This window comes from Sphaeramia orbicularis, chromosome 7 (assembly GCF_902148855.1).
Source record: "Sphaeramia orbicularis chromosome 7, fSphaOr1.1, whole genome shotgun sequence".
Taxonomy (NCBI): Eukaryota; Metazoa; Chordata; class Actinopteri; order Kurtiformes; family Apogonidae; genus Sphaeramia; species Sphaeramia orbicularis.
This window is the reverse complement of record NC_043963.1, coordinates 21,579,704-21,606,609: the sequence shown is the minus strand read 5'-3', so window position 1 is coordinate 21,606,609 and position 26,906 is coordinate 21,579,704. Positions and strand designations below refer to the sequence as shown.

The following is a 26,906-nucleotide window of genomic DNA, read 5'->3' as shown; positions in this document are numbered from 1 at the left end:
CTCCAAAAGTCAGAGGTGCATGTACTGGTATTGACTAAATCCTCGGTATGTACAGTAGAGGTGCAGGTCTGAACCTGTGCTGTCAGGTGAGGAGGGGCTTCCGTCATGCGCCATTCAGCCAAATCTGACGTTTATTATTTATTAAACCATTCCACCAATCAGAGCTTGAGGTTCCAGAGGAGGCCCCGCCCCTCCGTCCCTCTCACATCCCATCCCAGTGTTTTGGTCTGGGTTTGGTGTCCCTCCTGCACGTCACCCACTTGTACCAGAAACTCCCCACCGTGTTACCACTGGGTTACGTGTTTCTACTTTAATTCGAGCGAATTTCTGCGAATGAAAACCGGCTCTTCTTCAGCTCACGAGGCTTCCCCCGTCATGACTTCACCGGGCCGCCCCTCCAGTTGAATGGGATCCCTGAACGCCTCTCCTCCGTCCTGTCTTTCGTTTTGGCACCAAAAGAAAAAAAAAAACACAGTCTCTGCTGTTCCGAGTCCTGACTTTCGGATCCTTGAGTCTGCCTGCCTTCTCTTCAGTCACTTTCATTAATGGTTTGATGTGAAACCCGCCCGTCTGAGCTGCACGAGAGCGACGACGCCAAATCTCCTGAAGCCTGAACGTCGGGGTAAGTGAACTAGTTATTTTAGTGTCACTTAGATAATGACAGGCAGACAGACAGGGGGACATTAAAAATGAATGAGGGCTTTGAACAACGCAGCAGATGACTGTGTTCTATAGAAATAAGCGTTCAGACACACAAACTATACTTTTTTGTTCCTTTTATGACCCCAGATTTCACATTAGATTGTTCCAAATTCATTACTTTCAATCAGTAATGATGTATTTTCCCTTTTACGCACAAAGTTTAATGTCTATCCTTTTACGCACTAAGTTTAATGTCAATCTGGATACTTAACAATGACTCCTTAAAGCTTTTGGAGATGCCTTTGCCTCAGAGTGGAAAGTCTGAGGTACTTTTAGCAGCATTAACATCTTCCTATCCCCTTATTGAATGTGCAGTGGTTGTAACTGAGCCTTGGCAGGTCCAGGCACTCTGCAGTGAGTTTTTATGGGTTACCGGTTGTACCACCTTCAGTTTCATGTCTGAGGGAGGAGGCTGTTGAAACTGAATTATATATAAGCTATTTTTCACTGGGGCATGTTGTAAATATATGTTTTTGCCTGTTTGCTTAAATTGCCTTCCTTCTCAGGATCCCACAGGCTTTAGAGACAGGGCTGTCATATGCTTAGGATTAGTCACTCCCACTCAACATGAGTCAAACTGCCAAAATATTTACTTTAATGTGGTTCTAACTAATAATAGAAGAGGCTAGGTATGCATCGAATTAAAAGTAATAGTATAGCCTATAATTTAATGAGGTAAGCCCTAGATAGAGCCTGTATGCTTCCATATGTGTTTGTGTTCAGACATTGTAACCACTCATTGGCCTGTATCTACTGTACACATGAGTCCAGACTCTCCAAACCAGACTGCTGATCCAGGATCAGCCCTCAGACCTGCTAACCTAGTGTGTTGTCATTCATCTGAGAAAAAAAATATTAACTCAAGTTCAGTGTCTAGACCAGATTTTCGCCCCAGACACTTAAATATCAGCCTGTCAGTTTGTGCAAGACGTCAATGTGTGACACATTTGCAATCACAGCATTTGGGATATAACACTTTGTACAGCTCTTGTGTCCTCACACACAGACACACACACTCGTAACCCTGCTGTACCACTATTGCACTGTGTTGCTGCAGTCTTTTGATCTGCCTAAAACCCAAATATTTAGTGTAAACCCACAGTCAGTTCCAGCTTGTTTTTTCTATCTCAGTAATCCTTTATGAAATCTGAAATATTTCACATTTCAGAGAAGCGGCGATAATGTGTAATGAAAATAAAATTGTTACCGCATTTATTATCAGTTGTGTATTAGGCTAATCCTGTACAGATTTTGCCTGTTTGTATTTTTTCCATTTCCTGAAGGAATTAGGATGTTTGGCAGGAAGCAGGCAAAAGCATATTATTCCCTAGATTCTATATCCTAAATTTTAGTACTGGGTCAATGACATGCAAACTGATGCAGGGGATGAAGCTGTGTTATGTGGAAACGCCCCAGGGCACCCATAATGTCCACTTTCCCTCACTGCCTTTTTTAAAATTCTTTTTCTTCTTCCTTTCATTTTCTTGCTACACTGGTGTTTCTTTCTGCGCTGGGAGATCCGGTAAAACAGTAAGTGAGAAGTGTTTGTCACAGTGGTTCGAGACGCTCCATTGTACTTTCCAACCGGCACATTTCAGGCCTCACAGAAGGGACCTAATACTCCTTGGAATCCTGTGAATGCCCTCCAGTGAAAGCCGTAGATGTTTATGTCAGCTCCAATGAGATTGGTGGAAAGTGGCTCTTGAGGCAGAAATTCCTGCTAATTGGCAACGTGGCTGTGGACTGGCCCCTTTGTTCACGCTCATACTGGAGTGGTCTGTCTGTCTGTCAGGGTGATACACTGGCCCTGGCATCAATGAACTGCTTGTTACCACAGCCATCCGGCGGCGGTATAAAGATTAAGTGTTTCTCAAGCCTCCCAGCCAAACATTTTGATAGCAAATTGTATATTTTGCCTCCGTGGATCCTTTTAAAGTGCATTGGGCCAAATTGAGCAGTTGCATTAAACATACTCTACTGTAGCTGGCGGTTTGCTGAGGTCATCATTTGATCTCATCAGTGTGTCCCACTTTCCTTTAGGTCAAATGAGGATTAATTGGCATTGACTACAGAGGACATACGATAACAGTTTGTGATATTTTAGAAAAGAAGAAGTTTATTGGCCAGAGGACGATAATATGAGTAGGGTTCTCAAATAATGACTGAACAGAGGATGACTGTAAGGGATTCAGGCCTCTAGTAATAGTAGTACTGTGAATCTGCCTTGGTGAAACAACAGAGTATTGCCTTTTGGCTTCAGAGTGCTTAACAAACAAAACACTTGTGTAATGCCAGCATCAACTCTTCTTCTATTTGCCAGTGAGATGTGTGATACCAAGGGGAGAGGCACAAAGATAGAATCATTGTATAGTTGAAGGGGAGCATGAGATTTGTGATGGCTTCCCACTTACAAAGACCTCTGAATTTTTCATGTGGCAGATACTAAACTTCTGTCGCTCTGGCCCAGATTTGGTGCTAATTAGTTCCCAGCTATGTTCAAGGGCATACGGTTGAGCATGAGAATGCCAGTACCACCTGTTCTTTCTTTCTGTCTTTCTTTTTTTTTTTTTTTTTTAACTGTTTCAAGTTGCTACCATCCTGTTGTGCTTTATCTATCTGTTTGTCTCTGTAGTTTTCTCTATCTGTCAGTTGTCTATCTACTTTTATGCTGCCTCTCATGTTTAAACAGTGGTTATGTTTTACTTCCATGAAAATAATAACTTTATAGCCTATGCTATAATGGTTTATTGACCGCAATAGAGAAGTGAGTTTATATCAGCATAACGGCACAGAGCTAATGATTGCACAGCGTGAATGATAAGGATGTGAAGTAGAACTGAAGTGAAGTTCTCTGACATGTCAATCTCCTTCTAAGCTGGCTTGCGTTCCCTGGCTATTTGAATAGAGTATCTGATAGTGGTTTGATACAGTCAGACAGAGGAGGGCTTGTATCCTCCCAGGATCTCTGGCCACTTCCTGTCCCTCTGCTCTGGGAACAGGCCAGGGTGACACAGGCCATGCATCTCCACTCAATCCACCCACTGTTGCCTGTGTGGAAAAGCTATAACTCCCGCTCCCTCATTCCCAGCGCTCCCCGCAAGTTTGGCCGTGCGTGTTTCTTTGTGACAGGAAAAGCGTCTTTGGCATTTAGAGAGATACCTCTATGTGTGGCTTTGTGTAGGCGCAGCTGTGCAAGCCCGGTCAGGAGGATGATGAGATGCTGGGAAGAGCACATGCTGCTCTCTCCCCCTTTCAGTCTTAAAACGTGAGGTCCTCCCTCCTCTGAAAATCACTGCAGTCTGTGTTGACATGGGAGTTTTTCTGCAGATCCTGCCCTCTCACAGACTCAACAAGATCTTATAATTAGTGTAAAACCAAATAACAGGTACATATTTGTGTGGAACTTTTATGCATTAAGATATGTGGGTGGCACAGAATGTATTTTCATCTTTTCTTCATCAAAAAGAAACTGGCTGAGACTATAATTTATCACTGTTCTCTAAAGTCATGTTACTACACAAATGGCTTACTGTATCTGAGTTGTTTAAGGTTTGTTTTTTTTTTTTAGATTAATGGCCTAAGACTGACCGTAATAGATCTGTGGGAGGCTGCTGAACAATACCAGTGACTCAGTGATTACTTAGCCAAGAGTTGTTTCTCACATTTATACATTTGGTATTGCAGCTCCTAAAACACCCCCATCTTCAGTTAAAGTTGTTTTTCACAATATAATTAAAAGTACAAAGCTGTATCCGTATTCCACTTATTCATGTATTTTGTTGTTTGTCACTGACAGATGTTTTAGGCACAGTTGTGTTTTTTTTTTATCCTGGATCTAAGAAACAGCAGGTGTATCTTCCTCCTCTCTCTGGATGAACCTCTGCTGTCTTTCGCTGTACGCCACCAACTCACTCTCTCTCCTTTACTGGTCGCCTCACAGTCGGCGTCTCATTCTCTGTGTCACCGTCCCACTGAGGTCCATTTGAATATTGAAATCAGGGCCTGCTGAACAAAGAGGTGGTTTAAAAGACATGGAGGAAATCACTTCAGTGTTGGGGGGCCTCGCTGTCCAATCTGTTATGGAAATGCCAAAGCAGGGAACAGTTATGTTTTGATGATGAAGCGTGACATGGGCCCATTTTAAAATTTTAATGGCAAACCCAGGTGGGTGTTTCAGATTTTTACTGCTATTATTTGTATATCTCAAAGGAAGCAGGGCCCCAATACTGGGAACTTTGTGTGAGCGTTTCTCTTTTTCAGTTTGAATGAAAGCAAAGCGGCAATAGAAAAGATGGAGCAGCATGCTTTATTTATACAATTACCAGGCACAGTGGATGCACTGCTCCCTTTCCTTTAATTTGTTTTGTAGAGTAACTGCCTCTTTACTATTCTGTTTTGGCAGATAAGACAACGTGGGAATTATGTATACATATTTTTAAATAATAATGTATGTGAAGATGCAGACGTATGGGAATTAGCTAATGATCGGCCACAGCATGAAACTCTGTGTGCATTTAAAGCCTCAGTTTTTCCACACATTTGTGGAAAACATGACTGGATTCATTAATACACACACTCCTCCTAGACTGATGATACAGTGTCATTTCATGATACAGTGGGTCGATGCAGCTTTTAATTACCCATTTTTATATCCCTCCTCTTTGGAAAGACCTGTGATTGGCTGAAAATCCTCCAGCAGATCTCTAACAGAAAAAAAAAAGAGTCATGAGAGTCCTGTATCTTCTCAAATCACTTGAATTACAGTGTGCTCAAAAAGAGTGGCTGCAACAACTAATAAATTATTACTATTATTTGCTGGAACTATTGTGATAATCGCTAATCATTTTTTTTTAACTTGTTTTTGTTTTGTTTTTTCAGAGAAAAGTCAAATGTCTGTGATTCCAGTTTCTCTGGGTTCATTCCTCTGTGACTGTAAACTGAATACCTCTGGGTTGTTAACCAAATAGGACTTCATCTTGGGTTTTTGCAGATGCTATGTCAACCTTTTATGACATTTCAGGAATCAAAGAAATAATGGAATAAATAATGCTGAATTAATGGAGAAAATTATCAGCAATGAAAATAATCATTCTTTGCAGCCTGATTGAAGTGTTATTATGAAAGAATTCTGCTTACTTTTATTTATTTATTTTTTTTTATTTTTATTGTCCAAATTGCACAGTTTGATACTGTACTCTTTGACAGCACATTGAACAGTGTGCGTTGTGGCTACATTCCATTTCTTGTGATATGTGACGGATGCTGAAGGTATTGGGTGCTGTCTGTGACTCAGTGCAGCCTGAACATCTTGGGCCGATGGTGTCTCTACCTGCTTCCCGTACATTCCTGCTCTGGGCTGTGTGAGCAGGAGAGCAGTTGAAACTCGCCTTGTCCTCCACTGTGCATTCCTCAGCCATGAGTGAGCTCAGTCACATCGCTGCAACAAACCTGGGAATGCAGCACCGCTTGCATACACACACCTGGCTCTCTTTCCCATATCTGAACATGTTTACATGCGTTTAATGTCGCTTCATAAACTGAAAGCCAGCATTTTCTGTTCTATGTTTTATACATGTGGCAATCCCTTTGGGTTGTGTTTTAGATTTCAGTGATAATTTCAGAGCGGCTGGGATTTCTCTTCCTGCCTGACTGTGTAGATCAGAAGTTAAATGGTGAAAGCCCTAGGTTACTGAAGCATGAGGCACATGCGGTCTCTGTGGACATGAGCAGATCAAATGCTCCTCTTTGAAATGTAATGAGAAGGGGTGAATTTAAGGGTTTCCTTGAGTTCACTGTAGGCAACAGGGGATAGCTACCCTTAAGCATGAAATCATAAGCCTATATGATATTGCAGGCTTCTTTTGAGTGCTTTTTTATACTGCATCTCTTGTATATTTATGTCATTTGGCAGTCTGCGTTGGTTTTTTGGAGCCTTACATTTTCTGGTGTCAAATACTGCTCTCAGTGGTAGTGCTGCCCCTCCCCTTGGAGTTGATTACAGTTTTGGGGATATTTCAAAAGCCGAAAAAGGATGTTTTTCCTTCTCACATGACATACAGTATGGCTGACACACTAGAGGAAACAAGGTCTTTTATTTCAACCATTTCCTCCTAGAAATCTCCTGAAAGGATTGTAGAGAAGAATGGGGAGAGGGAGAGAGCACAGGAAGGGGAATAGACCCAATGTGAAGGAGTAAGACTTGGGGGGAATAAAGCGAGCCAAAGCCCTTGAGGATTATCTTTTTCTTCTCCTCCCTTCCTCCATCTCTCTTCCTCTCAGTCTTCTCCTCTTCGTGTTTGAACACATGACCACAGCTCATCAGTCTCAGTTCACATAATGACCATATTTAGATGAGAGCTGCAGAAAAGAGAGAGAGAAGAAGAAGAAGAAAAATATGAGGCTAATGTCAGGGTAAAGCCCACAAGCGTCACAACGGGGGTATTTGTCAGAAGGAGTACAGCAGATTTTCCCCAGTATCGTATAAAGCATTCTGTCTATTCTTAGTCTTTTAGTACACTACAGTGGAACAGTGCTCACATATCGACACAATACAGTGAACACCCGCAGGTCTTTCAGCAGTCACGGTACTGTGCATGCCACAGATGCCTCAGATCTTGTAGTTTTTCTGGAGTGATTGCTACTGCTGCTGTTTGACGCAAGTCTGTTCATCAGAGGTGATATGGGAGCAGCTGAGAGACCTTGAGCAACAAAACAGGGCATTTGTTTTAACATGTTCAGCAGGGTGTTTGCTTACAATTAGTTCATCTTCAATTTCATGCTGTCTTTTGCCATAAACATTAAACTTGTACTGTGTTTAACTCTGTAACTGTCCTAACTGTTAGATAATGTGCTGGAATTTATTTGCAGTTTTGCAACAAACTCGATGAGCTAATTGGAGGAAATTACTGCAATGTCCTCTGTCTGTCTCATCTAAGCCATGCTAGTCACACCCAGTCTAGGAAGGTTAGTTGATGGCCTCAGTTAAATCACCTGACTACTGTTTCTCCAAATAGGTAAGCCTTTTGCTTTGTTTTTGTTTTTTTTTTCCAGACCTAAACTACAACTAGGAGAGCAACATGCAAATTTTCAGGTCTGGACATTTTTCATGTTTTGGGAAGTGTTTTGAAGTGTCCCTTAGTATTGTCGTCTTTATATTTAATCTCAATGCTGCTTGTGGATGTTGCAAGTGTTCAGGATGGAATGATTGGCACTTATTCTTGTTGGAGAAGAAAAATGATGATGGGAAGAAAGAGTGCGAGAATATGCCAGACCAAGACTACAAGTTGTCAGCCTCCTAATAGTATAGTACTCATTACAGTCTGTCCCTTCTCTCAGACAAGTCACAGGAAGAATTTCTGAGTCTATAATTGCCTAATTTGACACAGAGACCTTCTTATAAAATATTCTGTAGTCTGCTTTTCCATCTTGTTCTTTTACCAGTGATGTAGATCGACATAAAACAGACGTGTCGCAGCAGGTTTCTGCCTTTCTGCCACTCTCCTTTGCCCAAGCCAACAAATCACCTCATCTAAAATGGCCCAGATATTTTCTTACTGAGCCTCAATCCTAAAATAATTTGATGTATGTCATAGTCAGATTAGGAACGAGGGATAACAGAAAATCCATGAACCTGTGGTGGTTGCCAACAGTGTTTGTTGTTTGGGACAGGACAGAAATATTACTGTGTAAGCAGTGGGTTTAAGATGAACTAGCCAGCTGCTGCAGTCATATGATGTTAAGGTCAGGTTAGATGTGCCATTTGGCAAACAAAAGGTGATCTGAATGTGGGTTACTGTTTTATTTTTTATCCTTTATTATTATCTCTGCAAAAATGCCACTGGTGAAAAATACACAAACTCATAGTAAAAGGGATAAGGGCTCACATCCTCTGATCCTATTATAGAAAGCAAAGCTCCACAGGCTCCTGAGAGACTGTGAAAAAGGGTAAACATGGTGTTTTTATGGGAATCTCTTGGGGTTCAACCAAAAACATCACAATGGTACAACTCCTCCAGGTAATCTCACCTCCTCTCACTTTCTCTGTGTCACTTTTTCCTTCTTCCAAACGCCCTCCTCTGCTTGTTTCTCTCCTAAACACTCTCAGGAAGTGACAGACATCCCACATAAATTAGCGAGACGCAGCCTCAGCTAATCTTGCCTTTTTCTTCATCAGATAGGCACGCAGTGTTTTGGCCCAGAAACTCAGTGTGCAACTATCCTACATCTGTGCAGTTTGTTGGTTTGTGGAATGCTTGGAATCGCCTCCATAGCAACAGCCGGGATCTGTGTGTGTATGCATGTCTGTGGAGTGGTAAATATTGACTTCACTACCTCCCCATCCCTGTGTCTGTCCGTGACAGGAGCACAGAGGTGGTGGTGGGGAGGGGTGGGGGGGCATCGGTACACACACTTTATCCAGGACTCAGCAAAGTCCTGCCAACGGGGGCGTGTGTTTACCTTCAGAACTCCAAACATGTAGAAGGCTTCTGGCTCTGAGCACAGTCTGATTCAGGACATAACAGCAATACAGGAGAGACGAAATGCCACTGGCTGTATGACATGCTCTCTGCTGTGTTACTTCATCTTAGCTCTTTATAATGTCTGGCCTAATGAGTAACTAAATGGGAAGTGTGGATGGATATTACTCAGTCACTGAGACCTGTGCGGGGGTAGTACTGGTGTGCAAACACATCCAAGAAACCATTCACTCTGTTGATGTTTGTTGAAGGAGAAGAGAAACATGACATTCGAGTTAAACCAGCCCTTAGTCAGAACCAGGAAACAGCCAACCTGTACTGTATGTGCTCCACAATGGGAGTTGCTAAATCAAACTGTGTGACTGACTGGTAAATTGCTTGAGGTGCTCTCAGTAGAGATTTTTTTTCCAGTTTTTTCCTTCCCAGATGGATTTGTTGAGACAGGATAAGAGGAGTGCAGCAGTAGTGGTTTGACCGGTCTGTCCTGTCTTGTCATTGCAGCAAGCGCGTTGTTTGCAGGCCCCAGATGGAATGTCATCACTTTTGCTGAATACGATTAGGGAATAGATGTTAATAATCTGCACAGAACAAGCAGGGTTGGATTATACTACGACTGGCGGCTGGTGACGCAGGAGCCAAAGCCTTCCCACTTTACCCCCATAGTAATTACATAGAGAGCATTAAGTTGAAGGAATACATCCACCAGGCTGACATTAGGATCACATGCACTGATTTACACAGACACACATGTATCCATTCTGTGTTAAAACTTGTCCGTTCCTCTCCCTTAAGCTAGCATGTCATCTGTTGTTTGCATGGTCCCTTTTCGTTTTTATTGAGAGAAGCAAACACTGAGCGCTAGTGAATTAACCTGGCCATGTGCTGCAAATACTTTGCTCAGATGGTTACTGTATATGACAACCAGATGGCAGCAGGTTATAATTGATCAAATCAAGGAAACCTGGTCTGCATCTTTGCTGGTTATAGCCAGAGGAGAGAGGATATACCCGCTGAGTTGTGTACAAGGCTTCTTGTTAATTAATCAGTTATTTCTTGTCTAATGTTTGAGTTGATAAAACCAACATGATATAAGACGAAGAACAGCAGAAAATTAGAGCTGTGCTGATTAGTCAATTAGCTAAATAGATACTGTAGCTCTACAAAACATTTGAAAAGATGAAACCAACAGATTTGACTGAAACAGCAATCGATTATCAAAATAACCGATGATTAGTTCTTTTAAAATTGATAATCATTGCAGTTCTCTTGACATGATTGACCCTTCTACTGCTGCTAATAGAAAAACCTTCAAAACTGATTGATACATTTTTTATTTATAACATTAATTTATGACATGCATGTTCATTATTTTTTGAACAGCAGCATCCTCATGTAAAATTTAGGCTCATTGTTGTGGTGAAAGTTAATGCAACTATATACATGCAAAAGGTTGCCATTTACAGTTCCAGAGTGAGTGAGTATGTAGATATTTTGGGTGCAAAATGGAAGTCACTACACCTTGTTTTCTAAGTTTATTTATCTTTGGTTTTCCTGGTAGAAATCAGGATGAAAAATTGGAAAATACAGTCCTTTCTTCTGCAGCTTTCTTGTGTCTGTCCATATTAAAAGAGTAAATATAAAGATGGATGACCTTTGTTTCATGTTGCTATGGAAAAGTGAAGCCAAATTACCTCATTTATGGGAGCTGCAATCCTGTTGCTTCTGTGAAAAACCTTTGATTAGAACAGTAGATTCATGTCCAACAAAACTTCCATAGTCAATCCCATGTTTTTCACTCTTACCTCTTTATGTATAGAGTTTTTGCCCAGTTATTCCAAAAACATATTTAATGCTGAAGCTTTAAGTTTCTGTGTTGATAGCCAAATAAGCAAGTAGACTGAAATCACAATAGCAAATCACAACATCCAGAGAAATCTAAATGTCATTTTCATGATATTTTACAGTTTTAGTTAGTTTTATTAATACGTGCACAACACATGTCCATCTCATCCAGAACCAGCTGTACCTCATGCTTTGTACCAAATGATATTATGGCAACAGTATAATCTTGTGAACATTGTAAACAATATATCAATTAGTGACATGTTAGATCTTATATTTTAGCACAAATTAAAAAAGTGGAAACAGAAAAGAGTAAACCTTGATACTTTTATGGCACTGACCAAATTGCTCATGTGCTTGACCTATGGAGTAAAATTCATAAGTAATAGTAAAAACATCCTGTGTGCATGGCTTATAGACTTTTATTAATGACAGCATGTGAACAGGCAACTTATCATTCTGGTAAATATTGTTAAAACTATAAAATCATTTTTTGATTGAGGTTATGAAACAGGACACAAACGGGTAAAGCAGACATTATATTAACCAAGGCCATTGCAGTACATAATTATGTTATGAAACTGCTTTGAGTCTTTGAAAAATTAAGAGTTCTGCAATAGCTATACCATTTAAAATGGAAGATTTGTACCGATTTTGACAAAGTGAATATTAGTACCAGTATCAACATATGCACCGTTGCCCATAAAGTTGGAAAAACTATGTTCCCAGACAGTTTCCTCTTATTCCTGTTTGTACACACAAGTAATCATCTCTGATTTAACCATCAAGAATAAATCACATTGTTACAATTAACCCTTTATAGGGCACTCATAGAAATACCCTAATATTCAAGATTTCAACCTTAATGTGTTATTGCAGGACATAACAAGACTTTATTACTTTTGTGAAATTTTTCAACATTTTTTATTTTCATGTAGAAAATCAAGGTTTACGAAGTTACCGTATTTGGTTCCTTGCCCGTAAGTGGCAAAAAAAATTATATATACAGGGTTATTCAAAAAGAATGAACCAATTTCATGTCACATTGCTTCAGTTCTCAAACATCGTCATGGAATGAGTCAGTGACCATTTGAAAGAGGAGTTTTCTAAGTTTTGAATGGCTGCCACAGGGGCGCCAGGGGCAATGGATTGGTTGGAAGGGGGCCCAAGACCTTGCTCTTTGTGCTTGGTCTGTGAGATCCCCAGACTTCACCGTGTGGGATTTTTTTTTTTGTGGGGATATATAAAAGATCACGTTTATGTTTTACCACTACCAACTAACCTTGATGCCCTTAAACATTGAATAACAACAGCGATCAACTCAGTGGATCATGATATGCTGATACCCGTCTGGGAGGAATTCTCTTATTGCATTGATGTTGTCCGTGCTGCAGGTGGTAGCCACATTGGACACTTGTAAGACAGGAAATACAAGTTGATTGTGAGTAGAATACTTGTGACTTGGCTGTAGTTTTCTATTGCTTTTCCTTATTAAAATATTGCATAATGAAATCGGTTCATTGTTTTTGAATAACCCTGCATATATTTAAGAAATATATATGTTAAAAAATACAAGTAAACCACATGCAAGGTGAAAGGAACATGTATTTTAGAACATTAGAACATCACTTTTAGAACATTAGACCAACATAAGTACTGATCCAGACACCTGTCAACATACAGATTGTCCCTTTGAATATCATTCCTTACATTAGTACCTTTACTTCATGGTACCTAACAATGCTACAGTCACTGTTCTTGCAGAGGTGGACCTTACAGTACCTGTAGACCACATTTAACCTCAGATTGTTGACTCACTGTCCTCACTGTAACTGGTGCTGTCACGTGTGGAGAAATAACCAAAAATAGTCGTAAACAGTTAAGAGGTAATAATATTTTATTCTAGCTTTGTGGGCAACAGTGTACAACATTAAGTGTGACTCTACAGCTGCAGTTTCTTTGTTCTGCTATAATTTTGTGTTTGCATGTGTGTCCATTAACATTCATGTTCTCAAGCACAACAGAACACACACACATACATGCGCCATTTTAATTGTTTGATGTCTGCTTATGCAAATGTAATAAAAACAGGATACTATCTCCCTACTGTCTGCACGTGTTGTTTCCTCCGCTGCCATGAAAGAGGACGTTCAGAGGAGGCGTGCATGTGGAGACTAAATGTTCATTTGTTTGTGTTATCTGGCAAAGTGGCAACATTCAGGAACACATCCTTGGACTTTTAGATTTATTGCTCAGAGGGCCAGAAGGTTTGTGTGTATTGCAAATTGAATTACTGGATATGTCTTTCTCAGATGACGTGCAGAGGTTTACAATTAGATTAATGCAACAGTAATTATTCATAATAGGTGAACAAAGAGGAATTGAGGAATTGCAAGAAATTACTTTGCAGGAAGGGTTGTGATATTTACAATGCGATGAAGTGCTAAAACAAAAGCTTTGTTGTTGATGTGATAGTGTTACAGCAAAAGCTTAGTTGTGACCTTTAACCTGTTAGCAGAGCCTTTAAATACGTTGGTGTTTTAGTGAACATACTGTGCCGTAACTTGTTCATGTAGACCACAGGCCAGTAACAACTAGAAGAACTGAGGGGTCTACTGCAGCTGTCATATCGGCATACAAGCCCTAACTTGCCACTTGGCATAGCAGAATTTCACTGTCTTTCTCAGTCTTACTTTGAGTTTACTGTGAGTTCAGAGTTGGAAATCTTCTTTCATTAAGTCTACGTATAGAACATCTAACGCGGGCTGCTTCAATTTTGATCTTCATAACTGTTTGATCCTTTCCAAAAGATGAAAAGGTTTTTAAGAATGAGCCAGAAGACGGCAGAATTCATTACAAAGCCTGTGTTGTTGAAGGAAATGGTCCACTGTCATGATCTTGTCCTGACAAAGACATGATCAGCGGAGCTTGTTGATGGATGAATGACACTACATCCTTTGTGTTTTTTTCAATGAGACGACAGCATTCAGCAACTGTAATTGTTTTCTTCTCACATGAAATAAAAGCACAAGCAAAACAGGGGTATGCCGCATTCTGCAAAGGGTGAAAAACAACCCCGATGGCAATATTAAAAGACTATTCCCATTCAGCTAAAACCCAGGAGACTTGAAGGATTTGGAATTCATTGCCTGATCTTATGCATAATTAAGTAAATCCCCCACCCACCCACCCATCCAGCCACAACCCCACCCCGCCAGAGGGATTTTCATGCAACTGCAGACAGTAGATGCTCGGTACAGTACCTCAACCCTATTAGTCCAAATCAGTATCGTTAAATGATACTTTTAATTAAACGCACAACACAAAGATGTGATCCTGGCAACTCTCCTGCAAAACATGACAGTGTCTGGCATGACTTCCTTCATTTCCATATTTCCCACTGGCTGTTTCAGCTAAAACATGCTAGAATCTGGCAACCCATGAGGCACAGGGAACTTTTGTGTCTTGTTTATACTCCCCACTGTCAACTGACAAAAGATGGCTTTGTTGGAAGCTGTTCTCTGCTCAGCCCTGGCTTTTGGGTCGTTTTTTTTTTACTTCAATTTGTCCATGTATGCTGTCTGTGTCTTAGGACACTGGTGTTCAAAGGAACCAGATTTGCTTCAATTTGTGAAATGGGTCTCAGTCACCACATCAGATGCCTCAGAAGTGACATCTGCTGTAACCATATTCAGCACGTCACCCTAAGCCAAGATATTTAAGCATAGTCTGTCCACATAATGTGAGATATCTCATTAAGGCTTCACCCCTCAAGTGAAAGCAGCATCTGTGTGGAACGTCTTTACATGACTCAGGAATGAGATGAGAAAGGATCCATCGCTCTGCCTCAGATGGCTTATTAACCATTCAGATAGTCTGCTAGAGGAGAGCACAAAACACACAAAGAGCGACCCCCTGAGCCCACCCGTCATCTTTGTGTCTCATCTCTTGTGTCTCTGTGTGTTAACCTGCACGCACTGTTACACTTGTGTGTGATGCGACCCCCTTTATGCAGACATGGCCTGCGGGCGGAGGGTAGATATCGACTGTCCAACCCCATTGACCCCTCCTTACTTCCTTTTTCCTCCTCCCCCCGCTCTGTTCTTTCATGATGCTTAAATTAACTCTCACGATAGATCACTTCTTCCGACCTCTCTAAATATTGCTTTTATCTAATTTTTCCAATGTATTTCTTAGATGTATCACCTCAAACACAAGAACCATTGAGATTATTAGATTTTTCCTTACATCACCAGTGGACTGTACTGTATTTGTGCCTGACATTACTTCAGACTAACTCCACTTGTTTCCCTAACAGATGTGTGTCCCTCTAAATACCAGCAGACAGGCAGGGGATGTCAGCAGATGTTGGAGTACCCTAACACTCACCACATGTTCGCTGGACACCCAAGCTAACAAACCTTAGTATTTTCTGTTAATTAGCATTTCCTAGTGGACCCCCTGTGGCTACATCTATCCATGATAGCAGAGGCTTGAGTCTCTAAATTATCCTTGGCTTAGTGTAATGATTTCCCTGCGCTAAGCTGTGATTACGGAGCTACTTCATGTGCCTGAGTAGGCGGGGAAGATTAAGAAATGAAAAGATGCAGAGAAAAGCCACTACAATCCAAAACTGTCCTCTTGATTCTTTGCTTCTGTTATGATCAGGGTTTATCACTGGGCATTCATAGTGAATGTGAGAATTGTCCATTTCTGAACATTCAGATTTCGACCACTTTCATAACTGTTCCTGTAACTACTTCTGTTTATTATCAGCATCAAGATAAAAAAGTTATTTTCAGGGTTTTTATAGGAAATTGTTATGAGTCACATGGAGCATATAAACAGTTTATGGGCTTCAAAATAGAGCCATAAGATGTCCATTTTTTTTTTCTTTTTGTGTATGGACGGTCTTTAACATGCCAAAAGGAATTTAAAATATCCAACATAAATTCTTCAAATGGTTTTGCTGTCTGACTATATCAAAAAAGACAAGAGACAACTGTAATAAACTATACTAAATCACTTCCTCTTTAAAAGATCTATGTGAATTATGCCAAAGTAAGGACCGTGACCCCATAACACTGTAGCATATCTCTGTACATCTGTGACTGACACATGTGCATGTAGGAATGTGCAACATGTCTGCCTCCATGTCTGCATATGTGTGTATGCTCTCGGCTGGTGGCGGTGGGATGAACTGGATCCCATGTCTGTTGAAAATGTGGAGCGGCAGCTGCTCGTCCATCCACGGGGAGATTTTTCTTCATGCAGTCTACATGACACTGTGTCTCAGTGGGCTTAGAGCCTCGGTCTCCAGTCTGTCTCTGGTTTCTGCATCTGGCCTTGTGGCAGTCAGAGAAATATTTCCACAGAATGTTTTCTATGTAAATGAAAAGAGCTTGCTCATTTGACTCGAGATGATTGTATAATTTCTTTAAATGTAATTTAATTAAGTCCTTTTTCATTTTGTGGTCTCAAGTTTTTTTTTTCTGTCTCCGACTTGTGTTGCAGGCCTTGGCCATGGGGGGATCCAAGAGTAAGCCCAAGGATGTAGGCCAGCGAACCCGCAGCCTCGATGGCAACCTCAGCTCTGGGGGAGGGGCTGGCGGGCACCACCTCAACTCTGCTCAACAGTCATTAACACCCAATCGGAGCCCTACTATGGATGGGGGGATCAACTCCAATCAGCCAATGGCAAGCAAGGCAGAGCTGGCATTGTTTGGGGGTGTTGACAACAATAGTGTCACCTCTCCGAATAGATGTACAATAGCGGGTAAGAACTTAGAATGCACATTGTCAGCAATGTATTTTAGACTGACAGTTCTTGTGAGGGTTTTTTTTTTTTTTTTGTTTACCTTGAATGTACTTTGTATTTATAGCAAAACTTTCTCTGCTAACAGGAGGTGTGACGACCTTTGTGGCACTGTATGACTATGAGTCTCGAACAGCCTCAGATCTGTCTTTTAGGAAGGGTGAACGCCTCCAGATTGTCAACAACACGTAAGGAAAATGCACAAAACAACACCTCCCCCTTATATCAATGTCTGCCTGTTCTACCATCTTTCTCAAACACAAGTATACACAGATAAAGTCAGTAGTCCACCAAAAAGCATGAATTATAGAGAGTAACTGCATGCTGATGTGTTCAAAGGCAGTGCTCCTCTGTTTGAGCGCACCCCAAAAAGCATATCGCTTGTCGTCTCTCTGAAACCTGCTGTAACCATAGAAACGGGCTTACTTCAGCAAGGCTATTTGTGTCAAGTAACACATTTCTTTACAATTCTGGCTCCATTCACAAAAGCTGATTATACTTCACTGCTCAGTGCACCTCAGCAGGGACACGGCTAATTTTATCGCCAACTCATTCCTAAACAGTAGACAAAGTGTGAGACCTAGTTTTGCAATGAAATCATAACCTGTTAAAAGGGGATCCTGGTTGTTTTTAAAATAGGGGTTTGCTGTACGAATCAATAGAGGTGCAGTGAACCATACAGTGTAGCGCTGCACCCCCAGTGCTGCTCACCCACTAACAAACTGCTGACCTAGAAGGCAGGAGCTGAGGACAATAGTGGATTAACACTGCATCTGGCCCCTTAAGCCAAGGACCTGGATCATTATTGGGTCAAGTGCATCCATATTCTATGAACCAACTCTGAGATTACTTAACGGATAGCACAGTGTCCATAAGACATTTTTTGCTCTCTTATTAGTCCTGTGCAATGACTTTTGTTGTGACAATATTGTGTCCTCTGCATGTTGTTTTTCTCTTAAACCCATTTACTTAAACCACATCTTTAATTTATGAAACAGTTTGTATCTATTAAATTCATAACTTCAGTGTATGGATTGTCTTCTCTGTGTATTCTGCTGTACTGCTACTACTCATAACGTGCTTTCTGTATTTCTTTAACCCCTTTCTTGTTCACCATTTTTCTTTTCTATTCCATCACAAACCATTTTTTAACAGGAGGAAGGTGAACTGCAGGTTTGTGAAGCTTCTCTGAAATTCCGTGTGAATGTGCTGTCCATTTACCTGTGTGTTTGTAGTATATACTCATGGTGTGCACCGCCACTTCATTAGAAAACCACAAACCACGTAACTCCATGCATATCCCATGATCCTTGAGTAGTCAGAGGAAGTTGATCCAAGGTTTTGCAGCATTATAACCATTACATTTTCTTACAAGGGAAAAAACTAAAATGTTACTTTATTTCCTGTACATGTATCTTCTGCTGCAAAGCCAGTAACTCACTTCCTGATGATGTCTAGAACAGCTCCATCCCTTCCTGCTGCCATGGCCATGAGTGCATGTTTGTTTGAAGTTATGCTATTACTTGAAATGGTGATTTTTAACTGTTAACTGAAATACCTGGGGCTTATATTTATCAAGCTTCTTCAGGACCCAACAAATTATTTAGTACAGTACTCATTATTAGAAGATGCCAAAAAGGCAAAATAATAAACATCATTTCATATACTCAGAGATACTTGATAAACACTAGCCCTAAAATTCATAGAGGCATTTTTTATGGATGTGTGATGAGACTATGTGTCCTTGTTTCTTCTGTGCAGAGAAGGGGACTGGTGGCTGGCGCGCTCCCTCACCACTGGAGAGAGCGGTTATATCCCCAGCAATTATGTGGCTCCATCTGACTCCATCCAGGCAGAAGAGTAAACCCCTTCTTTTTTATTGATCTGTCTCTTTTATCAGTCTGTCATGCAAGAGCTCAAGTACAGGACTGTTTAGAATTGTCCTGATTTTTAATCACAATATGATTTGCTCAAATCAATGTGGTGGATTTACTGCTTTCTACTTCTATAGAGCATGTGCTTCTAATTTTTGCATTCTAACCTGCTTGCTTACGCAAAATAGGATCCAAACTAACGTTTCATAACAGCGTCATCTCTCACTCTTGCCTTCTTCTTCACCAGTCATCTCAGACTGACTGTAGAGTCCAGGTAAGCTGCAGTATGCTGCATGCAGACACATTTGCATTTCACATAACAGTCCAAAATAATGAGCAGAACTCACTCTCTCTTTGGCATTTCTTGTCTTCCGCCCACATGCATCTTCTCTCCCTCACCAACCTGTTCCCGTGTGTCCCTTGTTTTCTCTCTCATCCTCACCAGGTGGTACTTTGGCAAAATCACACGCCGCGACTCAGAGAGGCTGCTGCTAAGTTTGGAGAACAGGAGAGGGACTTTCCTGGTGAGAGAGAGTGAGACCACCAAAGGTTAGTGTGTACTTACTGGAGAACCAGCGGTTAGTCTCCAAAACAAGCAAAGCCTTTGTCAGAGTAAGTATCACTCTGAGATTGCACTGGGTATCAGATGTTGTATTGTATCTGTATACAAAACTTAACACCACATAATTTGTAACAGTAAAACAATGTTAAAAGGTCTCCGATGAGAGGATACTCCCTTTTAAAAACAGATCTCTTGAATCCAGTTATATCCAGATCAATTTTTGCCCTGTGGATTGATTGCATCATTACTGCTGCTTCATTTTAGATTACTTGATTGGTATATACTGTCAGTCATTTCTAGTTTTTTTTGTCAGGGAAAAAAGGAATAAAAAGAAAAAAAATTAATTATTTCTAGTAGTCTAGATTTATGATATCCTGCTGCTCTCTGTGTGTCATGCTGCAGCATGTTAGATGAGTGGTTGTGTGGATGTGACGCCCGTGGGACTGAGTCTGGAGATAGTTGTGATGGGCAGCTGCTCTGCTGCAACTGCTGCTGCATAGTCCCTCTGGGATAGGTTAGATCTGTGTGTTTGTGATTTTTGTACATATGCACACTGCAGGATAGCAACTCCTATTATGGGATGTGTAACCGGGCTGAGCACTGCACATAATGGGTAAAAACAGGCACGGGGAGAACAACGGAGTCAAAACGAGTAAATGATGGGTGAGCAGGAGCAGAGGGGAGGTATTGAGTGGGTGAGCCAGACAGAAGTAGGTCAGGGGGGAGATGAAGCTGAGGACTGTAAGACCAAGGACCATATAGTCCAGTTCAAATATTTCAAAAAAAGGGGGACGCATGCCTTGGGCTGTTCAATGACAAAACAAGTTTTTATTTTTCATTGGCTGATACTGCCCTCTGGTGGTGTAGCAAGAAAACTGAAATATTTGTTTATTAACGTCTATTGAGTTTTATTGCTACATTTAACTCTTATTTGTCAGCTACTCTGTGTCAGATTGTTATAAAATAGCTTTTACAATAAATGTGTGCACTTAATCCGGAATATTTATCTTTTTCCTTCCCAGGTGCCTACTGTTTATCTGTACTGGACTATGACAACACCAAAGGGCTGAATGTGAAACATTACAAGATCAGGAAGTTAGACAGTGGAGGCTTTTACATCACTTCACGCACGCAGTTTAGCACCCTGCAGCAGCTTGTCAATCATTACCGCAGTGAGTTCAGTACCCGTCTTCACTATCAGGTCATCAATGATTTGTTGTTTCACTCAAATCTGTTAAGGTCATTGAAAATATAACGTGACTATATTTCTTGTCTTCTCTCCAGAACATGCTGATGGGCTGTGTCACAGTCTAACAGATATTTGTCCTGTACTGAAGCCACAGACTCAGGGTTTGGCCAAGGATGCCTGGGAGATTCCCAGAGAGTCTCTCCGTCTCGACCTCAAGCTTGGGCAAGGCTGTTTTGGAGAGGTCTGGATGGGTAAGCAGAACCATGATTTAATAAGGAGAGAGGATGAAGAGCACTTATGCTGGCCGTTCATCTTGTTTACATTACTAAAAAAAGAAAGTACCAAGACACAGCTGAATGAACACACTGCATAAGGACTAAAGCCCTTCAAGAAGTTTTGTGATATTTTACACTGGATCCCCCTTTTTTTTTTTTATACTTTTGTTTTTGTTCATGGTCAGTAGGAAAATATTTAATGGCCCCACCCAGCATTACAATAGCTATTATTACCAAATGATCACAGTTAAATAGCAAGATAATAAGAATTGACTTCAGTGGGTATAAATGGGTGTAACAGGTTTTCATGTATAACAGGTTTTCAAATAATCCTTTAATTTTCATCGAAACAAAAGCCTTCACACATTAAGAATATTTTCTGCCATCTTGTGTTTTTTTAATTCATAGTAAAGAAAAGACATGTCATTAAATGAGCTTTGTAGGTAATGCTGTAGCTTCCACAGTGTTTTAAATTGGTTTCATATTGTTTCTGTGCTGGGGGTTGATAATTGAGTTGTAAAAATCAATACTAATAGGATTCTCATGGCACATGTGTTTATTTTTATCAGGAACATGGAACGGTACAACACGCGTTGCTATCAAAACTCTGAAGCCTGGTACCATGTCCCCTGAGGCTTTCCTCCAGGAAGCACAGGTCATGAAGAAACTGAGACATGAAAAACTGGTTCAGCTATATGCTGTGGTATCTGAGGAACCCATTTACATTGTCACTGAATACATGGGCAAAGGTCAGCAAGTTTGCATTGTTGCATCTTAACATCATGTGCTATTAATAGATGGCAAATATACTGAGTAAACCTGTATAACTATGTCATAATATGATGCATTTACTGCCTTTAAAATAATTACATTTTGTGTTCAACATTTTAATTTGAAATTATTTATGATATTGTTTATGATATTATTTATGATGTTAGCAGAATAGAAAACCTCACTAATATAACTCATCCATATTTAGGCTAACCTATGGTATGTGTCCCTGCTAACAGGTAGCTTATTGGACTTCCTGAAAGGAGACATGGGAAAGATGCTCCGCCTCCCTCAGCTGGTGGACATGGCCTCACAGGTCAGCACAAATAACTCACTACTGCATCACAGGAAAATTTGGCCTGTGAAATTTTTCTCATTACCCCGCCCGCCGAAGGGGAGGGAAGGGGTATTGTTTTTGGTTTGGTTTGTTTGTTTCTTTGTTGTTGTTTCTTTGCTTGTCTGTCTTTTAACACTCTAGCAGCAAACCCACTGATTGGCTTCATACCAAATTTGGTTTATAGATTGCCAGTGACCTAGCTCTCATTACATTTTGGGAACAGTAGATCAAAGTTCAAATTTTTTATGAATTTTTAAAATCTTTTTTTTTTTCCCATTGAGCAACATTTCAAATCTCTATAGCAGCAAAACTCTTGGTTGAATTTATACCAAATTTGGTTTATAGATTGCCAGTGACCCAGAATAGAGGTTTTTACATTTTGGAAAAATAGGTCAAAGTTTCAATTTGTTATGAATTTTTAAAATCTTTTTTTTTTCCAATTTACTTATAATGGGCGAAATTTCACATGTCTATAAAAACATCAGTTTTCTTTCAATTTACTTCATACTTGGCACATATATAGAGGCAATTGATATGCCGACATCAGCACATTCATAGATATGATGCCATCAGCCGGATCCATGTCAAAATAAGCTTCAATATGTACGAGGGGTGGGGTTTGTTGTGCCTGGCACCACTTGTTAATATTTGTTATGAATTAGTGTTTTATATGTAGAAGCCGGTTCTAAAATCACATCTTTCTCAGATTGCTTCAGGAATGGCTTATGTGGAGAGGATGAACTATGTGCACAGAGACCTCAGAGCAGCTAACATCCTGGTTGGAGATAACCTAGTGTGTAAAGTGGCTGATTTTGGTCTGGCACGCCTCATCGAGGATAATGAATATACTGCACGGCAAGGTAAGGCCACAGGAAGACTTTAGTAAACTTTTAGCTAACTTTTTTTAGACTGAATTATCTTGCAGCGTCTGTGGTTAACACACTCTAAACATTTTTCTTACAGGAGCCAAGTTTCCTATTAAGTGGACGGCTCCTGAAGCTGCTCTTTATGGCCGCTTCACCATTAAATCTGATGTGTGGTCATTTGGGATCCTGCTGACTGAACTGGCTACCAAAGGCCGAGTGCCCTATCCAGGTAAGGATGATTGTTTTCAGGCCTTACTGTCCTTAGGGGAAGTGTGTTTACTGAAGTCTGAGCACATATTCGTTTTATTACCTAAACCTGGAGCTATTGACATCATACTCCATTAGTCCAGAAAGATTTATGAGTGGACGTTATGACTCAGAAGCAACCCTGTAATTATATGTTGCCAACGTTTCTCCTCCAGGTATGGTAAATCGGGAGGTGCTAGACCAAGTGGAGCGTGGTTATAGGATGCCATGCCCTGCAGAGTGTCCTGAATCCCTGCATGAGCTGATGCTGACCTGCTGGAGAAAAGAGCCAGAGGAAAGACCCACCTTTGAATACCTACAGGGCTTCCTAGAGGATTACTTCACTTCCACAGAGCCACAGTACCAGCCAGGAGAGAACCTGTAACTGGGCTGAACATATGTATGTGCATGTGCTATGCATGTGCAACTCTGAGCATGTGTATCTGGTTGAGAGTGCATGGATGAGAATTGAGTGAATCGGTATGTTTGTAATGCAGGGTAGGAAGCCGAGGGCATTCTGGTACAATCAGTGACTCTCACCTCTGTGGCATTAATGAGTATCAGCACGACATCAAATCAACCAACAGCATTTAACATCTGCCTGTTTCTAAACTCACTGAAAACCCTCCGTCAGAGCAGACATGTTGGAAGGGACTGAACTGTGTTATTCTGAGCACTGTGTTCTGTTCAACAATCAAGTAAACATCCTTTACAGCCGAGCAGGTTTACCCTCCTTCCATGTGTTTGTAAAGAGCCATTATGATATGTACTTCCTGTGTTTATTTACCTGACTGATGATGTAGATTCTCGTCTTCAACACTGCAAAGGACACCAGACTATGAAAGGATGGACTGTATATCACTGAAAAGGAAGAGGTATGTCAATGACTGTTGGATAGAAATACTGTCCTGCTGAAAGCGCACTTCAATATGCCCATTTTATGACACTTTCTTTGGGATGCTATTTACAGCATACCTGTGCTATTTTCCACTTAAGAAACCATTTGGGACCTAATTTACTCGAAATTCTGTTTTTTTTTTTTTTTTTTTTTTCTGAATTGTATACCTGGATCAACTGGAATATTATCAGGTGAATGTCTTTTACCTTTGATTTATAACCATTCTTCCCCATGCATCATTCAGGTCAAACTCCAAACTACTCTGAGTTATAAGAGGCTGACGCTTCTCCTCAGAATTAACTTTGTCTTGTCTCATTAGTCGGCCACTTTGGACAAATTAGTTTGTTGCTAAAACACAAAGAAGAGAAGAAGAGGCAGAGTCTGTATGACTTTTTCTAGTCAAGACTTTTCTTAACAAACAAATGGCTACTGATCACTAAAGGTCATCTCAGGATGGAGAAGACTATAATTCTGCTGCAAGGATTTTTGTGCCAATGAAAATCTCTTTTATACTCTCTTCTACTGTGTAAAAGTGTATTTTACTACTATGAACTGTTCTTACAATGATGTGTGAGTTGTTTAAGGAGAGCTTATACTATTCTTATCAAAGGATAACCCACTATTTTGAGATTCTGCACCTGTGTACATTATCAACTGGCTCACCAGCATTGTTTCAAGGTGCTGATTTCTTTTCAAATTAAAATCAGGTTAATTGTATTCATGTCTCCTTTCAGTTATAAACTTCATTAACATGGAGATTATTAACTCTTTGAATATGTTTCACTTACTTTAATTATAATAAATGCATCTTTGGGCTCCATCATACACTGGAGATATTCTTCTCATTGGAGAGAATACTACTGTGCACAGTGTGACCGTGCCTCCCTCCAGCCAGCAGGGGGCACAAAACTTCCCAATCGTACTCAAAGAAAACAATTTGGCATTCTGAAACGTAATTGTAAATATTCATATTCTAATGTTTTGTATATATCATTTTTGTAATTTATTCCTTTTAAATAACACAATAGTTTGTTTTGCTTCCAGCATCTTCATGCAAATTTTAATTTTCATGGTACTTTCATGGGTGAAATAACATTAAAATAATAATATAAATATATATATAATAGAAACACTTTTACATTACGAGTATGTTTTTTTGTGCACGTATTTCTGTGAAATTTATCCTGGCTGTACATTATAGTCTCAGATTCACCACTTTGGAGGAAAACATTTGTCTTGTCAGGTACTGATCATCAACCAGCACTGATCATTTCGAAATACAAAAAAAACCTCATATTCTTACATTATCATAACCCACAAATGAACTGGTGCTGCTTTTATCATTTGGTGATTGAGCAGAAGTATTGAATTCTTATCGATTTACTTTTTTTTTTTTTTTAATACATCTGACCAACATGGTACGTATGCTACCATCAGTTAACCTTTTAACACTACTTGGATCAAATTCAGAAGACGTTTTGAGTGGCACATATGGAAAGAGTTTGTAACCTGTGTTCTGTGGACATGGGTTACACTACAGCTGATGCATTGACCTGCATGTGTGGAGTCATGATCTCTGGCATCAAACCTCTCCCCATCTGACTTGTCTCACTGAATGTTTATGAGCAAAAATGTAGAAAAAGTGCAAGAGGAAAGGTCACACTGTCTGTATGCAGCCTTGCTTCCAAGCCAAGGACATTTCCTGTGGGGTTCTTTGGGTCTTCTTTCTGGCTATGCAGATATTTTTTAAATCTGTGATATCCCTATATACTCTTTTCTACTGTATTCAACAGGAATTTTCAAGTACAAAGTTCTTTGTTAAATCCTACTGAATATTGTTCAAATACAAAAGTATGTTTGAATAAAATTTGTATATTGCCAGTTGAATCCACTCTTGTTTATCTACTGAATGAATACTACTTTCATTTTCAAGATATCTCAGTGAGGTTGGCTTATCAAGTTTGTTGCAGAAGTTGGTCAATGAAACTGTCATAAATCAAAGGTCATGACGAATTGGTTTAACTGAATATAGGGTGTGGATTGTAGCAGGTGTTTTACACATAGTGGTGTGGTGTATGTGCACTTTTAATAAAACTAATCAGACACCCTCTTTACAGTCACACAGTATAACTATGTGTAAGTGGTTAGTGGTATGGATGATTTACACTGATACTTGGACAGTACTGTGCAAATGTCTTAGACTACCTTTGCTCTTTTCAGGGTTGAAATGAGTTTATGGACAGGTATTTCTCAGTCTTTTTATTAAGATACAACAACAAAATGTGTCAAAACTATACATAGCCCTGCAGTACATGCAAAATTCAGGACTTAATGTCTACTGCAGGTAACAATCATTACTGAATAGGAGCACTATTTGGATTCAGTGGATCTTGAATTCTCTTGGGGCAAAGTTTTCTAAAATAACCTTGTGGTACCAAGCTTCCTTCATAATGATCCAGAGGTTTTCTTTACACTTTGCATGTTTTTTTGTTTTTTTTTTTGGCTTTTTTTTTTTTTTTTTTTTTTTTTAATTATTTTTTATCCTTTTCTCTGTCCAGGTGATCCCATAGAGCAGGGGTGTTAAACTCATTTTGGTTCAGGGGCCATATTCAGCCCAATTTGATCTCAAGTAGGCCAGACCAGTAAAATAATGACTTAATAACCTATAAATAATGACAAGTCCAAGTTTTTCTTTTTGTTTTAGAACTAAAACCCCCCCAACTAAATTATGAAAATATTTACATTTTACAAAAAAGATGTGAATAACCTGAAAAAACACAAATTTCATTTGGAAAAAGTAGTGCAATTTGAACAATATTATGCCTCAACTTATTATTTATACATGTACATTTACACACAATGTTACATAAACATTTGGTAACAGGCAGAATATTGTTAAAATTTTGGTGTTTGGAACTAAAATTTGAACAATTTCTACAATATTACATCTCTTATTATTAACGCTACTACAGATCACAGTGGATCTATAAATGCACAAAACATTTTGTAACAGGCAGAATATTGTTAAAATTGCACATTTCAGGTTGTTCAT

General features: G+C 39.9%; 1 protein-coding gene across 3 annotated transcripts; it reads left to right on the top strand.

Moving 5' to 3' along the window:
* Positions 1-227: 227 nt before the first annotated feature.
* On the top strand, positions 228-25,741 carry src (v-src avian sarcoma (Schmidt-Ruppin A-2) viral oncogene homolog). 3 transcript variants are annotated; one of them, XM_030139030.1, is made up of 14 exons: positions 228-622; positions 16,536-16,797; positions 16,925-17,024; positions 17,992-18,009; positions 18,598-18,696; positions 18,958-18,984; positions 19,156-19,259; positions 20,295-20,444; positions 20,557-20,712; positions 21,306-21,485; positions 21,747-21,823; positions 22,551-22,704; positions 22,808-22,939; positions 23,133-25,741. In XM_030139030.1, exons 2-14 carry the CDS (start codon positions 16,545-16,547, stop codon positions 23,339-23,341), a joined length of 1,659 nt encoding a protein of 552 aa, XP_029994890.1. In that variant the 5' UTR covers positions 228-622; positions 16,536-16,544; the 3' UTR covers positions 23,342-25,741. The 3 variants fall into 3 exon arrangements, with proteins under 3 accessions (XP_029994890.1, XP_029994891.1, XP_029994892.1); XM_030139031.1 differs by lacking the exon at positions 18,958-18,984; XM_030139032.1 differs by lacking the exons at positions 17,992-18,009; positions 18,958-18,984.
* The last annotated feature ends 1,165 nt before the right edge of the window (positions 25,742-26,906 follow it).